Raw genomic sequence first — 17965 nt, forward strand, 5'->3', positions numbered from 1 at the left:
CTCCTGGCAACTATTAACCTATTAACACTTTATCTCTCTGTGTTTGTCTATTCTGGACATTTCAAATAAATGGAATCATATATATGGCCTTTTGTGTCTGGCTTTTCACTTAGCATGTTTCCAAGGTGCTTCCACATTGAAGCATGTATCAGTACTTCATTCTTTTTATGATAAAATATTCTGTTTTGTAGATATACCAAATTTTACCCACTCATCAGTTGATGGACATTTCGATCATTTCTACTTTTCAGCTATTATGATGTTGTTATTGCATTCATGTACAAATTTTTGTGTATGTTTCTAGTTAGCCAAATTTTTAATGTACCTGGAATGTATTACAGCACAGGAATCTATTCCATTTCCTTCCAAAACAGACAGCTAACTGTCCAAGTTATTTCTTTTAATACTTAATGTGCTGTGATTTTACCACACAAAATTTAGTGTGGGGTTGTATTTGTATATATGCGTTAATCCTGACTGGCACTTACTAAGCTTTTCTAATTTAAGACTCATACCTTTCTCTTCAGTTCTGGAAAATATTCTTTATTTTTTCAGTTTCCCTTCCATTATTTCCTGGCACACCCATGAAATGGAGGTTAGAACTTTCAGTTCTTTAAAGTAAAGCAAGAACTTCAAGATACTTGCAAAGTAATCTCTGTACGGAATCCTAGATTTTCATATACTCCCTCAAATCTTTCACAGTTGTCTTGAATAAGTGTAATTCAGTATTAATTTTTTTTGCAGTAATTCACTATCATTACAATGTATGCAACTTGGTTTTCAAACATGTAACTTCCTTCTTATGCTCATATTTCATCAATTTATATAATACTGAATCGTGTGAAATGGCAATAAGGAAATTTCCCATAAGTACAACTCTTAAATATATAAATCAAGTCAAAGAAGCATAAGGTACAGTTACATTAGAGATGAGCCAGCATTCAGCATACCATGGAACTCAAAATTGTCTAAAGCTCGAAAAGTCAGTTAAAGCAGCATCTACTGTACTGATTGCCCTATACTGATTACTATTCTGATTGCTCTATTAATCCCAATTACTCAGGTTTAGTTGTTTTATTTGTTGAATTTGTCTCATGGTGTTGGCTTTTCTCAGATGATGACGACACACTGAGAGTTCATTTTTACTTGGGTAAACTTGCTGGGGATAGAAGGGAAGGGTTGTCATGGGCAGTAGCTGTTGCTCTGCTGTGAACTATTTTTGGTGAAGTAGGGATGCTAAGAACCTTAGCAACTGTTCTGAAAATGGATGTTCCTCATTCTTGCCAGGTGATATGGGGTACATGGGGCTGGGGGTGGGGGTGAAAGGTGTCCTGTCTCCTGTTCTTAGAATTTTGGCTCAATAGCAGGTATCTTTTTTGCTGATATGTGGCACAGGCAGGGAGGATTCCCCCAATTACTCAGTCTTTTACTATGGGTCTCCCCTTTCCTCCCTACTTCTAAAACCTCCAGAAATGGACACCCTCAATGTCACACCATTTCCCTGCACTAATCTTCCTTCTGCCCCTCTGGATCATCCCTCTATTTTCTGCCTTGTGGGAGCTTCTCAGTTTCAGATCCACCAAAACTCTCTGCTCCGTGTTTTTGAGCATAGAGATACATATGTGTTTTTAATATATTTTTCACAATTTCTATGGATTTGCTGGGAGGAGGAAGAAATTTCATGTCCTTACTTCATCCTCTTAAACCTGGACCTGCTATTGGTTCCAGACAGACATTCTTTAGTAAATGAGGTTAGTTTCCTTTATTACTAGTTTTCTCAGAGATTTTAACACAAAGGGAAGCCAAGTTTTATTAACAGGCGTTTCAGCACTTGCTGAGATGCCATGATTTTTCTCCTTTAGCCTATTATAATAATGAATTTCATTACAGATCACTAAATGTGAATTCTGTAAGAATTCCTACTTTTTCACGCCATGCTACAGTTTTACTAAATGCCATATTCAATTTATCAGTTGTATTTGGAAGTGTTATATCTATAAAAGTTAATTGGTATTTGTGGGTAAATACTAATTTTTTTTCCGGTTTAAGTATCACAGTTCTGCTAACTTATTAGGAAAATTTATATCTATTCTAAGACAGTATCGATAATAACGACAACTGTTCTAGAATACACATTTTTTTAAAGATTTGCTAGGACTCCTACTTTGTGTTTTTTTGTGGGAAGAACTTGTTACACATAATGGTTGGAAAGATAAAGTCCTCAGAATTGTTTGAACTATCAAGAAGTAACCCTCCTAACTCCCTCAAAAAAAGCCATTTATAACAATTTGATATATCTGTTCAGATATGTCCTATATAAATGTACATACACATGTACATATACATATTCATCCTATCTATATGCATATATACCTTTTAACAAAATGCTATGCCATTTTGCAACTTGTTTTGGCTTTACATAGACATCTTTCAGTATCAAAATATAGATCTAATTTATTCTTAAACAGCTGCATAGTATACCATTGCCTGAATGTTCCATAATTTATGCTTCAATAGAAACACTTGTTTTGATTGTTTGCATTTTTTTTTACTAAAATAATACAAGTAATTACCCTATACAAACATATTTGTACTCTTTTATATCTAGGATAAATTCCAAGGAGGGGAATGGATCAAAGACTGATACTGGCATATTGTCTTCCAAAAACATTTATACCAATTTACTTCAAGGGGTAGATTTTGATAAGAGAGGGCCTTTAAAGCATGTCATAAAAACTAGAAGCATAAAGTCAAAGATATAAATTTTACAATGTAAGAGCTGAAAATTTCTGTTAAATCAAAATACCATAAACAATTCTGGAGCACTAAAAGCTTTTTGTGAGGAACAATTCTTATAATATTTATAATTAGTAATCAATTTGACATCTTTACAGCTAGAATGATGCTGAGGCCCCTGAAGACAGTATATCCTGTTTGTTGGTACATTCTTAGGAACCAGCACAGTGCCTGGTACATAGGAGTTTTGTATGTATTAAATAAATAAAATAGAAACAATGCGACTGAAAAATAGACAAAGGAAAATCATGCACACAAATGTCCAATAAACACAGAAAAAGATGTTCAAACTTAAAAGCGCAAATTAAAACTCTCAAAGCTTAACAAGTGTAAACTGGTTCAACTTTTTAGAGGGTGATTCAACAATTCTCTTAAAATTTTAAGTGGGAATATCCTTTCACCAGCAATTTCAATACTGAGAATTTAGCTTACAAGCACAATTGTGTAAGTGTAAATAATTTCATTGCATCATTAGTCTACAAAAGAAACAATTGGAATCAATGCAAGTGCCCATCAACCAAGAATTAAATAAATTATGGAATATCTACATAATAATGTAGCAATATAAAAAAATCTAAGAAGAATGTCTAACTGCTTTAAGGGAAATCTATGTATGGGAGGAAAAAAACAGGACTCTTCTAGAAAGGACAGTGGACAGCAAGTGTGGGCTAGAGTTTGGGGGAGAATAAAGGAAGAATGCATACCAGAAAGACAGATTGACAGCTGTTCATCATCCACTGGAGATGCTTTTTGACTGTTCTTTCCACCTCCCACTTGATTTTCTAGTTTGAGTCCACTGCACACCAGGGGAGCCTCCAGTGGACTTTTACAGTAAGGGTGATCCAGCAACTTAGAACTTAGAATGTTCTGCTTGAGAGATCCATCCTCCTCCATCTGGTATGAGTTCTCATATTGAACAGTCTCTTCAGACACAGGCCCATCTATACTACTCACAGATTTATCTGCTCCAGACTCTGACAGTTTTACTCTGTCATCACTGACAGTACTTGTCCGATTTTCCTGACCCAGAGTCATAATTTCTCTCTCAGTTTCCGAGATGAACATGTTACTAGAATGATGTTCTGATAAGGGGATGTCATGAATCAGCTCTGTACACTCCCACTTAGGAGAAGAACAGGGTGACTGGTCCCAGGTGTACGTGGCACTGCCATTCTGTTGGTCAGGGAATGCTTCATCTAAACTAAGCTCCTTGTCCAAGAAAGGGCTTCCTTTAGTGTGGCTATCAGGCTTATGAGAGTTCTTTCCCTTCACCACAGCATTGTTGTCCATATCTGGAAAGTACGGATGATGCCGACAAGAAGGGTCTTTAGGTTCTGGGGAAGGAAATGGGCTGCAACTGCCACCCTCACCGTTTTCCCTAAGTGTCTCCTGATGGTCCCCAGTGACCTTTTGCACCCAGCTTCGCTGGGCTTTTCTTAGCTTACAAACTTTGCTCTTTGTTCTGAAGTGCTGGGATCTGAGAATCCTGTACCGAAATCTAATCATGGATAATTTCTCATACATCATAAGAGGAGATACTTTTATTCTTCTATGTTGGTTAAGTTGGAACTTTTTTGGAATCAGAGGTCCCCCATTCCTGTGGTGCTCCAGCCCCTGGTAGCAGCCATAACAAAAGCGCTTTCTCTTATGATTGCTCAAGGTAACCACAATCGTGCCGCTCTCACCTGGACTTTGGTTCTCCCCATTGAACTTCATGGGAAAGTCAGAAGTTTGCGGCTCTGTCCTAGGTCTGTGACCATTGGCCTGTCCTAAAACACTATTTGCTGGAAAGTCGGCAACTGCCTCCAAGAGACTTTTCTCTCTACAGTATTCATGGTCAGAATTCTTTGCTGATGTCAGAAACCTCTCTGCTTGGAGTTTCAGGAGAGTCCTTGAGGAGGAAATGAAGTTTTTAGTGTCCTTTCTCTTCACTTTAGAAGACAAAGTACAAACATTCTGAATAGCCACATCAGACTTGGTCTTAGCACAAAGAGGTTCATTCTGGATCCATGTTTTCTGGATCTGAAGGGCCTTCTTTCTACAATGGAAATGTCTCAGTTGTCTATTCCAAGTAACTGGCCTTCCCAACTTAGCTTTCAGAATGCACAAGTGTTGGTGAAAATAAAATTTCTTAAAGCCTCCAAATCCAGTATTCCATTTCTCAGAAAAAGCTAAGTGGATTCCTTTCCTCCATAGAATTTTCCTCTGTTTTTTCATTTTTCTGATGCATAATGAGATCTGGATGTAGCTGTTAAGAGAAAGAAAAGTTACATTTTGACCTAAAAATAAAGTCACGAAGATATATTCACAGAAATTCAGGTAGAAAATTGAAAAAAGAACATATATACTTTAATTCAGACTATCAGACACAGTAAAATCCCACCTCATTAAGGTTTTCATCACAATGAACACTGTGGAAAGGCGAAGACATGAGTACTCTAAAAGACCCCAATTGCTATACACCTGCCTCTGACAGAAGTTTCAAGAATCATTTTCCCATATACAGTTTCTGATGGAACAGGGCGGAGAGTCAAGAAGATTCCTTAGCATTGGCCCTGCTTCTCATTAGCAAAGTGATTTTGAAAAGTCACCCAATTCTGTGTTCTCATTTGTAAAATGGAGGATGGGGAAGGGAAAAGAGACCAGACACCACTTAAGACTGATTTCATATTCATTTATTTATAATTTGCTCATAGCAAAACAATTTATTTCATATAGCAAATTTTTAAAGGGGCAGGTACTTTTTCTCTGTTTAGTCATCCACAGGTAGACAGTCAATAAATACATGTGACATCAGTAGCTCAAGAGGGATATCAGGCTCCTGTGTTGCCAATCAAAGACTCTCTGAGTAACCACTGAGAAACAGGACTGTATCAGGTGCTCTCACCAGTTATGGTTTCAGATCTCAAGTAAATGTAAAAAAAAGAACCAACACAAACACATACATGAACTTCAGGAACACACTGATAGAGATGGTAGATGGAAATGAATGACAGTCAAAACCAAACATGACTTCCCTTCAGGATTTAATAAGACTATACGTTACTGAAGGCTCTTCAGCATAGAAAGAAAGGCACCAGCCACAGCAGGTAGAGTGGAATAAATAAATTATGAATCAGAAACCAATATTCTAATTTCAGCTTGCTAACAACTAAGAAAGCTGTATTACCTTTCTGTGCATCAATTTTCTCTGAAAAAAACGATGGAAGACTGAACACATTTACCTCAGTTTCTTCTCCAAATCCCCTTAAGATGACAAATCAGACTTTTTAAACTGCAAAAACAATTAAAAGGACAAAGATAACGAAAGAGGAGACAAAAGCAGTAACATTTTTGAAAGAAGCAAGCAGTCTAAGCCAACAGTATGGGAGGCCAAGCAAGCAACAGGACTTCCAAAAGGCTCAGAATTGGGGGCAGTAAATAACCCATGAAGGTCAGGAGTACGGGGGAGCTGAAAAGGGAAGGACTGGCTCAAAGTCTGAATAAAAAATAGACCCCCAGATCCCTTCTCCTACCATGACAAATAACAAAAGTTTTATTTTCTGGGGAAGCTGAACCAGGACAGTTAGGTACATCACGTGCAGCTGAGGGCAGGGATATGCTAGAACAAATGCATTTACAGTGAATTCTCCTCAACCCCTCCCCACTCAGCTTCTAGAAGACTGGCAGCCAGGTATGTATCTCCAAGGAGAAGAGCAGCCCCTTGGAGAGAAAAGATTAAAGAGAAAAGACTAATAGGTAGTGAAGTGACATTTGGGGATGTCTCAACTAAACAGGCCTGAACAATTACTCTACTGTATATCCTAAAGTTTAAGAAGCAATTAGAGTACAGATCCCTCCCTAACTACACATAACAGGAAACTACCACTTCCCTATGCAAAATTGGAGGTTTATCCTTCAGAAAGGGTAAAATGGACAGAGGGACTCCAGGCATAGTTTGAAGACGGAATTACATATTGAATATGAAATTCCAAACATTTTTTCCCACTCATCTTTCAGAACCCTCGCAGTCTGTCTTAGCCATCCAAGCAGAAGACTGGAAGATTCTTCTCTGGAGAATATGATTGGTCCAAAAGAAACTCCATAAAGATACAGATATTTCCCACAAAATGGCTCAGCAAGGCCCACCATGCACCCCAAAGTTGACATGTCCCACCATGTGTTCAGAGTTTCCAAGCAGCTTCTTAGTAGTCATTCTTAAAAACAACTGGATATTGTTAAGTACATGCCACCATAGACGGCCAATTTTTCTATTTTTAGTAGAGACAGGGTCTGGCTCTTGCTCAGGCTGGCCTCCAACTCCTGAGCTCAAGCGATCCTCCTGTTTCAAACTTCCAGAGTGCTAGGATTACAGACAGCCGTGAGCCACCATGCCCAGCCAAAATGTTAAATCTTACATATATTTTACCACAATAAAAAAAGAGAGAGAAGGAAAAACAGTAACACTGTCTTTAAAATATGCAAAAGAAATATTATATTCATTAGAAAAAAAGAAGATGGGCCAGGCATGGTGGCTCACATCTATAATCCTAACACTCTGGGAGGCTGAGGCAGGAGGATCACTTGAGGTCAAGAGTTTGAGACCAGCCTGAGCAAGAACCAGACCTCATCTCTACCAAAAAAAAAATAAACAAGTCAAAGAAAAAATTAGCCAGGCATGGTGACACATGTCTATAGTCCCAGCTACTGGGGAGGCTGAGGCAAGAGGATCACTTGAACCTAGGAGTTTGAGGTTGCAGTGAGCTATGCTGACACTGATGCACTCTAGCCTAGGCAACAGCGTAGAGACTCAGTCACCAAAAAAAAAAAAAAAAAAGAGGAGGAGGAGGAGGAAGATGTTATTTTTTTCAAAAATGATCAAAAACAAGGAAGGAGCCCTGAAATTGAAAATAGTAGCAGAAATGAAAAACTCAATAGAAAGCTTGGAAGTTAAAAAAAAATTGAGGTTGCAGTGAGCTATGATGATGCCATTGCACTCTAGTCTGGGTGGCAGAGCAAGATTCTATCTTTAAAAGAAAAAAAAAGGCAAATAAAATCAAAAGACAACTGATAAACCAGAAAAAAAATCTGCAACAAGTATCACAGATAAAGGGATAATATCCCTAATATATAAAGAACTCTTAAATTGAGGGATAGAAGACAAAAAGCCTGATAGAAAAATGGGAAAGAGATATGATTCAAGAAAATGATTCACAAAGATTTTTAAATGGCCCTTAAACTTAAGATGTTCAACTTCACTCATAAGAAAACTGGCAACAATTATAACACATTCTGTTGGTGGGGAAAAAGGCATTTTCACACTTTGTTAGTGGGAACACAAATTGATAAAATCCTTTTGGAGGGAATTTGGTAATATCTAATCAAGCTACAAAAGTATTTACCTTTTAATCCAGCAACACCACTTTATGGACTTTACCCTGAACACTAGTAACAGATCAGTGGTTGTGAGAGGTTGTGGGTAGGAGGAGAAATTGACATGGGGCAAGCATCAGATAATGTTTTTGGATGATGGAACTGTTCTGTATTCTTGACTGTGGTGGTGGTTACATGACTCCATGCATGTGTTGAAACTCAGAACCATATACCAAAGAGAGTGAATTTTACTGTAAACTAAAAAAGGTCGTACTCTATTTTTTGAGCTTCATGCTGGCTACACAAGATGATCTTGGTTTGTAAAAATTTATGGAGGTATATGTACACTTATGTATATTTATACAGTTTGCATATATATGTTACACTTAAATAAAAAGTTAAAAAAAACTTAGAGAGAATTCCAGCCTTCACCATTCTCTGGTATCCTTCCTCTAAATCTTCCTTTATCTGTTTATTACTACTATAGGTGATAGACTGTTAGGAGAATCATAGTATGAAACTGCTTAGGTTTAGTACCTGTTCCCAACATCTCAAACAGTAACGTCATTACCTGACCATCAATTCTATTCACAATGCTGTTGAGCAGACCAGGATTTACTCTTTTGCCAGCTTTTAGGTAACCATATCTGGGGATGCAATGGAGAAAAAGCTGGTAGTGGAAAGTCAATGAGTAAGCAGTGACTATTTTTTCATTATTTTTTTAATAATATGAAGGGGTGGAGTGAGGAGGGGGATTCAGTTTCCTTTTCTTTTCCTTTTTTTTTTTTGAGACAGATTCTTACTCTGTTGCCTGGGCTAGAATGCAGTGGCGTCATCATACTTCACTGCTGGCTTGTACATATGTATTTTTATTATTATTGCTATTCACTGTAACATGTTTGTAATAACAAAATGTTTAAAACAACCTAAATCTCCATACATAGGAAAGTAGCTGAATAAACTATAGTTTATCCCACAATAAATGAAGCTGTAAAAGAATGAAAAAGGGTTCTATGAGCTAATATGGAGCAATTTCTAGGACATATCATTAAGAGAAAAAGCAAAGTTCAATTGAACATAAATAATATGCCACTGCATGGTAGGTGGGAATAGGATGAAATGATTGGAGGAATTGAAAAAGGGGAGAAGAAATGAGATGAGTAGCATTTCTCTGAATATGCCTTTTTATAAAGTTTTGACTTTTTAGAACCATGTTAATATTTCACATACTTTAAAAATATACAAATAATTAAATTTAACCAGAATGCAGAGATACCCAAAATGAAATACAAACAATAACAAACAAACCTAACTGTATTTCAAATGAATAGCACAACCACACTGTAAGGAGTAGAGAAAAATTAGCCAAAGTAACTTTGGAGACTATTTTGACTGCATGCTCTAAAACTAAAGGTCAAAGGACTATACAAATAGCGTACCCTGGCTGGAAAATTTGTTTTTCACAAAAGTTAACTGTAAAATTACTTTATAAGTATTCTAAAATTGAGCAAATAAGTAAATATGTTGTGGATAATTAGAGTTAGGTTTCTCCTTGTTGGAGAAATGGAGAACTAACAAAAGAGACACTGAAGTGAGAATGAACCCATAGGGCTACACTGAAATCAGAGGTATCAGTATGAACTCGTAGTGTTTAATATATATACAACTGCTTAAAAAAAAAAATAACATAACAAAACGACACAGGAGCCAACCCAAAGGGACTCACAATGGCCAATAAACTTTGGACAACTAAGGACATGACAGTAATGTATTATAACCCAAAAATTAAATATCCTTGAGCTTATAGTGATTTTTTTTTTTATGAAGAGAGAAAAGAGGAATTCTGTTCAGGAGCAATAAAGGATTACTAGGGAGGATGAATGGATAGGGAACAAAGATTAACTGGTAAACAGTTGTTTTGGAATTTAAATGAGTCTTGAGAAATGGGACATTATCTTCTTAAAGAGTCAGTTCAGATGTGGTCACATATAGTGATATTTTAAAAACTGACTAAATGAACGGGGAGAAGGGATACATACACATATACGTATTTCCTAGCTTTGTCCACTTAGAGGGCCTAGAAGCAACACCATTCCAGTAGCAATGAACACTTAGCACCCAGAATCTTGGTTTCCTAATATTATTCTTCACTTAAAGAAACGCTGATTCCAGAGCTGGGGCAGAGGAAAAGCAAGACAAGCCTGAAATATCACTGGGGTGCCAGAAAGTATACAAGTGATCAAAAAATGACATGTCAAAAGGACACAGGAGTCAATCGGAAGGGACTCACAATGGCCAAAAAACCTTGACCAATTAATGGATTATAACCCAAGAATAAAATAAATATCCTCGAGTTTACTGTGCTATTAAAAAACTGACTAAATAAACAGGGATGGGGGTAGTTCAAATTAATAAATATAGAAGGAATGATGAAAATAGAAAAGTTACATTTTGCAATTGTCTCAGAAATAACTGACTCAGGCAAGAATCATCAATAGATGCTAAAATTAGAGGATGAAAGTACAATGAGCAACAAGATATATACAGTCTCAAAGTATCTCCCACAAAATACTTCAAATTACAGAGGGAAAAACAGTAACTTTAATGGAAAAACCTGGCAAACATCACCTCAAGCAGGTGATCAGGGTTAACATCAACAGTATGAAACACATGGACATCATAGGCCTCCTGATGTGGCACATCACTTTTGTAGTATCCTTGTCAAAAATGTATAACCTGTATTTAATCATGAGGAAACAACAGACAAACCCAAATTGAGGGACACTCTACAGAATAACTGGCCAATACTCTACAAATGTGTCAATCAAGGTCATGAAGGACAAAGACAGACTGAGGAACTATCCCAGATTAAAAGACTAAAACTAAGGAGACATGACAATTAATCCACGGTACAATGCTGGATTCAGTCCTAGTCCAGAAAAAGAAAATTAATAGAACAATCAACAAAATTTGAATAAGGTGTGTAGATCAGTTAACAGCATTATCTTCATTTCCCAGTTTTGATAATGTGGTGTAGTTACACAATATGACACTGGAGAAAAGCTAGGTGAAGCATATATGCAAACTTTGTAATATTTTTGCAATTTAAGTTTGAAGTTGGGCCGGACGCGGTGGCTCACGCCTGTAATCCTAGCACTCTGGGAGGCCGAGGTGGGTGGATCGTTTGAGCTCAGGAGTTCAAGACCAGCCTGAGCAAGAGCGAGACCCCATCTCTACTAAAAACAGAAAGAAATTAGCTGGACAACTAAAAATATATATAGAAAAAATTAGCCAGGCATGGTGGCGCTTGCCTGTAGTCCCAGCTATTCGGAGACTGAGGCAGCAGGATTGCTTGAGCCCAGGAGTTGAGGTTGCCGTGAGCTAGGCTAATGCCACGGCACTCTAGCCTGGGCAGCAGAGCAAGACTCTGTCTCAAAAAAAAAAAAAAAAAAAAAGAAAGAAAGAAAGAAAAATAAGTTTGAAGTTATTTCAAAGTGAAAAGTTAAAAAAAAATTAAACATTTAAAATTTTGAGGCAATCTCCCAGAAAGTACCACACAATGATTGAAAATAACAGAGAAAGATAAGAAAATTAAAAGATCAGGCCGGGAGGGTATATATCTAAAGTATTGGAGAGAAACTAAGAAAGTACAGGAGGGAGGTGTCAAATACATAATTCAAGAAAATTTCCAGAATTAAAGGACATGAAATTGTACATGGATAAAAAACTATCAAATGCCCAACACAGTGAGTAAAAACAGACCCACAAGTCATACCAAGGCATATCAACTATGAAATTTCAGAACAATGGGGGCAAAAACAGCTTTCTACAAGCTTCTAGGAAGGGTGACCAAAAAAAGGACATACATTATAAAGGATTGGGAATAGGACAGCAATGGACTTCTTAATAGCAAGACTAGAAACTAGAAGAAAAAACAGTAATGCTTTCAAAGTTCTGAGGGAAAATTATTTTCAACACAGAACTTTAGATCCAGCCAAATTATCAACCAGATTGAGGACAGAAAAAGGTCTTCAGAGACAAAAGTAATCAAACTATAACATTCCCATGCATCTCTCTCAGAGAGCCACAGGAGGAGGTACTCTGACAAAATGAGTAAATCAAGGAAGACAAAAGATCTAGAAATGAGATCCAAAACAAGGGACAGGCAAGAAGAATACTCAAGAAAACAGTAAAGAAAGATGCAGAATGACAACTGTGCCTCAAGCCTAGAGAGCCAACAATCCAGAAGGGAGAGGTCAGAAGGCTCTGGGAGGGTTGTCTCCAAGAATGTGAAACTGATAGAATTTCTAAAGTATATCAATGCAAAGACAGGAGATACAGACAACCAGAAAAAAGTTTGAAGATAAATTAGCAACAGATACAGAACACTAAAGATAAAGATAGTTATTAATTTCAGGGACAACAAAAAATTGTACAAGAAAGGAAAAAATACTGGCTTGTAAATCACAGTATACTACATGGCTTAGCTATGACTACCATTTACATAATCATAATAAACATTGATCTAACCCAATGGTTCTTAACCAGATACTCCATAGCACACCCCAACCCAACATTTGGAAATGTGTGGGAAATTCCTGGTCGTTGTAATGAATTCAGGTTGGTATTGACACATAGGCGCTAGGGTCCAGGGATGCTAAATATCATGTGATAACAGGATAATGAGAATTATCAGTGGGGCATGGTAGCTAATGCCTGTAATCCCAGCACTTTGGGAGGCTGAGGCAGGAGGATCACTTGAAGCCAGGAGTTCAAGACCAGCCTGGGGAACATAGCAAGACCCCATCTCTACAAAAAATAAGTTAAAAAAAAAATTAGCCAGCCATGGTGGTGCATGCCTGTAGTCCTATAGCTACTAGGGAGGCTCAGGTAGTAGGATCACTTGAGCCCAGGAGTTCAAGGCGATAATAAGCTATGACCAGGCCACTTCACTCCAGCCTGGACAACACAGCAAGACCCTGTCTCCAAAAACAAACAAAAAAAGGTTCAGTAAGATGACTACTTGTTAGCTCTCTCCACTGTTGGTTTAAGATGCGACATTCTGAATTCTGCTCGCTAATCAGTTACCACTAGTCTTTTCTGCTTTCCAGCTTCCAGAATTTTGTTATTCTTGCTGCTCCTGTTGTCATTTTGAGGTGTTAAAAAAATTCCTCTACTGGTTTTTTTTTTTTTTGAGACAGAGTCTCACTTTGTTGCCCGGGCTAGAGTGAGTGCCATGGCGTCAGCAACCTCAAACTCCTGGGCTTAAGCGATCCTACTGCCTCAGCCTCCCGAGTAGCTGCGACAACAGGCATGCGCCACCATGCTCAGCTAATTTTTTCTATATATATTTTTAGTTGTCCAGATAATTTATTTCTATTTTTAGTAGAGATGGGGTCTCGCTCAGGCTGGTCTCGAACTCCTGACCTCGAGCAATCCACCAGCCTCGGCCTCCCAGAGGGCTAGGATTACAGGCATGAGCCACCGCACCCGGCCTCCTCTACTGTTTTAATGGAGTTTTCAGGCTGGTGTGAAATTAAATGTATATGTTCAATCCATTATCTTTACCCTGATATACTGTTGAATGGAAAAAAAGTCAAGTTGCTAAACAATATGTATGAGCGCATTTTTACTAAAAGCAAAAATATATGTATACGCCTGAATCTTTAGGGAAAAATGTCTAAAAGGATATACACCAAAGTATTAACAGTTTTGAGCCACAGTTCTCAAACTATGCCAAAGGCAACCTGGGGTTATCGAGTGAATTCACAAGGGTGCCATAGGATAGTCTAAATTAGAAGGTAAAAGTGATGTTCTATATCTGTCAAAAACCCCATAAACTACTAGTTCAAGATAGTTCAGTTTCCAAGTAGATCATGCTATGTTCCTTCTGATATCATGTCTTTGCAAAGCTGAGTATCTGTTGGTTGCTGTGATAAAAAAAAAAAAAATACTGTGCAAGTATCAATTTGAAACCAAAAAATGAGTGGACAAAATAAAAATTTTTTAAAACCTTAAGGCTGGGCACAGTGGCTCGCATCTGTAATCCCAGCACTTTGGGAGGCCAAGGCAAGAGGACCACTTGAAGCCAGGATTTCAAGACCAGCCTGTTCAACATGGTGACACTGTCTCTACAAAAAAGAAAATCAGTACGGCATGGTAGTGCCCACCTGTAGTCCCAGCTACGCAGGAGGCTGAGGTGGGAGACTCTCTTCAGCCCAGGAGTTTGAGGTTACAGTGAGCTCTGATTGCACCACCACACTCCAGCCTAGATGACAGAGCAAGACCCTGGATCCAAAAAAGAAAAAAATTTTTATAAATTAAAAAATAATGGGTGGCAGTGCCCAATATGATTCCAAGTTTTTAGAAGCTTTATAGCACCCAACAAATACATACAGTAAATAATTGATGTTATTTTAGAATGAAACAAAAATGATTTTGTCTTCCTATTTATGTATTTTTAAAATGTCTACTAGGTTGTTAGAACGTGAATACTTATTAAGTTGTTTAAACTTAATTGCTTAATAAATTAAACTTAGGCCTGGAGCATTGGAAAAAAGACAAGGAGCTATGAAAAGAAACTTTAGGAATCTCTAGTTTAGGGCATTTTACTTTATTGGGGGGAAGCACTTAAATATAAATAAACTTCTTAATATGAAATAAACAGTGTAATTCAAATAAGCCCTTATTATGGTATACTACCAATATAAAGAAAGGCTTGGAATTTATTCTCCATATTAATGGCAATATAATTGTGAGCCATCTAATTAATAAGATGTTTATTCTATTAAGACTATCACACACAATACAACTATTATGTACCCATAATTAAAAATAAATTTTAAAAAAAGAATATCACACACAAACACAAAGTACATAATTATGAGTCAATAAACTCTGAATGAAGAGGAAGAAAGCACACAATAAAATTATTAAAAATTCTCCCCAAATTAGAGAAAATTACCCGTACTGTAATTTAAAAAGTTAAACTAACATGTTTTCCTGTGGTGGTTATATACCAATCACGCTCAAATTGTAAAAATATACGAACATCTATTAAATTTTAATTCTATTAATGTTTGAGTTTCTATAAATAAAAAGGCACTGAACTTTCAAAGAATTTATAGTCTAGTGGGAAAGTCATTTGAACATATATTAGCAAATGGGATGGATATAAAAAAGGTAAAATTCAGAGTGTAAATGGGTATGTCTGGGAAAAGGGTCAGGGAAGACTTCCTGAAGAAATTATTTTTCAGCTGAGACAAAGGATGAGAAACAGTAACTAACCAAAGGGAACAAACAAAAGTCCAGGAAAGGGAATGCAGGAGTCCAGGGAACTGAAAGAACTTCAGTAACACTTAAAGGAGGATCTGAAGAGATGGGCAAGGAACAGAAAAGCTAAATTAATGATGCTGCTATAGAACATAAGGTTGATGTAAAGCCATGAAAGAGAAGAGTAAAAGATCTGATTTATATTCTTGAAAAGATCATTCTATCTGCAATGTGCAGAAGGCCACAGCAAAGGAAATCTGTTAGGAGGCTGTTACAGGTGAATGTAGGTATGGTGTAATAGCTGCTTGAAATAAGGAGAAAACTGGGAGAATGTATTACGTCATTAAATATGAAATGTTTGGTTTTGGGTCAAAAGTTTAATTTATCTCAAACAAGATGCAGTACAATTAATCAAAGTATGCACCTAAACTATGGACAGTTGCCATCTTAATGGTAGCTTGCTTATGCCAGCAGTGACGAAGCCCGGAGAGCAAGTGGCAATGAAAATTGTGAAAGGCGTTTTCCATAGCTTGTTGGGAATTGAGTATTTTTCCTGGCAAGAAGTGATCCAAAGCCTGGAAGAAGTGGTAGTCAGTTGATGCAAGTCTGGTGAATACGGTGGATAACAGAGTTTCTAAGTTCAGATTTTTTGTAGTTTGAACAGCGTTGTTTTTTGTGACATGTGGACTTGCAAAGAGGGTTGGCCTGTTTCAGCTGCTTAATCGCAAACATCCTCATCATCTCGTCCTATTGGTTGCATTAGACATCCACTGTAATCAACTGACCAGGTTGCATGAAGATGTAGTGGACAATGCCAGCACTGGACCACTGAACAGACACCAGTAGCTTTTTTTGATGAATATTTGATTGGATTGTGTTTCAGCACTTTATCTTTATCCAACCATTGTGCTGAATGCTTGCAATTGTCAAAAAGAATCTATTTTTCATCACACGTAACAATATGGCATAGAAATGGTCGCCTTTATTGTCGTGACAGCAAAGAATGGCAAGCTTCGAGATGATTTCTCTTCTGACACTCATTTAATTTGCACAGTACCCATCTGTCCAACTTCTTTACCTTGCCCATTTATTTCAAATGGTGCAGTACTGGTGCAATAGTAATGTCAAACCTTGCTGCTAATTCACACATAGGTTGAGATAGACTCGCTTCCACTACCGCTTTCAGCTCATCATTATCCACCTTGGTCTCAGGTCACCCACATGGCTAAGTTTCAAGATTAAAATCACTAGAACGGAACTTCTCAAATCAATGTACTGTGCGTTCACATTAGCCACATCCTTCTCAAACACTTTGTTGATATTTTGAGCTGTCTGTGCTGCATTGGTTCCACAACAGAACTCATATTCAAAAATAACACAAATTTTTTACTTATCTCTGGTTTCACAAAAATTGCTCTAAAAAATTTTTTTGAAAGATAATCACAAGCCAAAATGTGCCTTTGAAAGAATGAGGATGCATCTTCACAAAAACAAAAAAACACCAAGAAGTTTCAAAGTGAAATGTCAGCGATATCAACTGTCAAACTTAGTACTTAAGGAAATCGGACATTCCATACTTAATAACCATTAGCAAAGTGAATCAATCTTGAGATTTTTCAGGACACAGAAATGACAGGCTTAGGGAACTCTTACCCAAATGTGGTGTGTAAAAGTTCTAGCATGAGCTACGAGGCAGATAGCAGTATCATTTACATGGAACACAAACAAAGATAGATTGGGGGAAGGTTATGCTATGTTTTTAGATTTCAACATGTTGAATTTGAGGTGACTGTAAGAAATACTAGTGGGAGAAAAAGAAAAAAAAAAATGCCAGGCATGGTGGTAGGTACCTATAATTCCAGCTACTTGGGAGGCTGAGGTGGGAAGATCACTTGAGCCCAAGAGTTCAAGACCCCACCTCAATTAAAAAGAGAAAGAAAGAAATCCAAGTGGATGCATACTGTTGGATATACAGTTCAGGAACTCTGAAAAGAGGATACCATAGGAATTCCAGTTTAAGTCATCATCTTATAGTAACCAAAGCTATAGAAAATATCACCTAGGAAGAATCTGTGAAAGATAGAAGAGAACGTACCCTAGGGCAGTGTCCTGAGGAACTCCAGGATGTAAGAGTGAGGTAAAGAAAGAAGACTCCTTAGCAAAGGAAAATGAGAAGAAATGATCAGGGAGATAAGGCAGAAAATCAGGTAAATGTAGTATCAGGAAGCTAGAGAAAGTTTCTAGGAGGAGGGAAACGGTCAAAGGCTGTTGAAAAGTCAAGTAAGATAAGAACTAAAATGTCCATTGGATTTTCAGACATTTGCAAGAGAAATTTTAGTACTATGGAAGGGACAAGAGCAAAAACATTTTGAAAGTTGGAATGCAGATTGACTTAAAGACCTAAGGAAGTTAAATCTCAAGCTTACAATGAGGAAAGCAATCCAAACAACAGTACCTCAAAATAGATCAGGAATTGGCAGCATCAGAGGGGTGTGAACATGACAATAAAAACAAAAGGATTGGTCAATAATTTTGATACCCTCCC

General features: G+C 37.3%; 1 protein-coding gene across 3 annotated transcripts in view; it reads right to left on the bottom strand.

Moving 5' to 3' along the window:
* The window catches only part of SENP5 (SUMO specific peptidase 5), a 49746-nt gene that overhangs the window by 28046 nt on the left and 3735 nt on the right, over nt 1–17965 (bottom strand). For 2 of the 3 annotated variants that reach the window (XM_045540016.1, XM_045540014.1), the window contains exon 2: nt 3501–5044. In XM_045540016.1, coding sequence (XP_045395972.1) covers nt 3501–5013 — 1513 coding nt within the window. In that variant the 5' untranslated portion in view covers nt 5014–5044. Of the gene's footprint in view, nt 1–3500; nt 5045–14318; nt 14341–17965 lie in introns of those variants that run through there. The other variant, XM_045540015.1, reaches the window with a different exon arrangement.

Source organism: Lemur catta, chromosome 1 (assembly GCF_020740605.2).
Source record: "Lemur catta isolate mLemCat1 chromosome 1, mLemCat1.pri, whole genome shotgun sequence".
Classification (NCBI taxonomy): Eukaryota; Metazoa; Chordata; class Mammalia; order Primates; family Lemuridae; genus Lemur; species Lemur catta.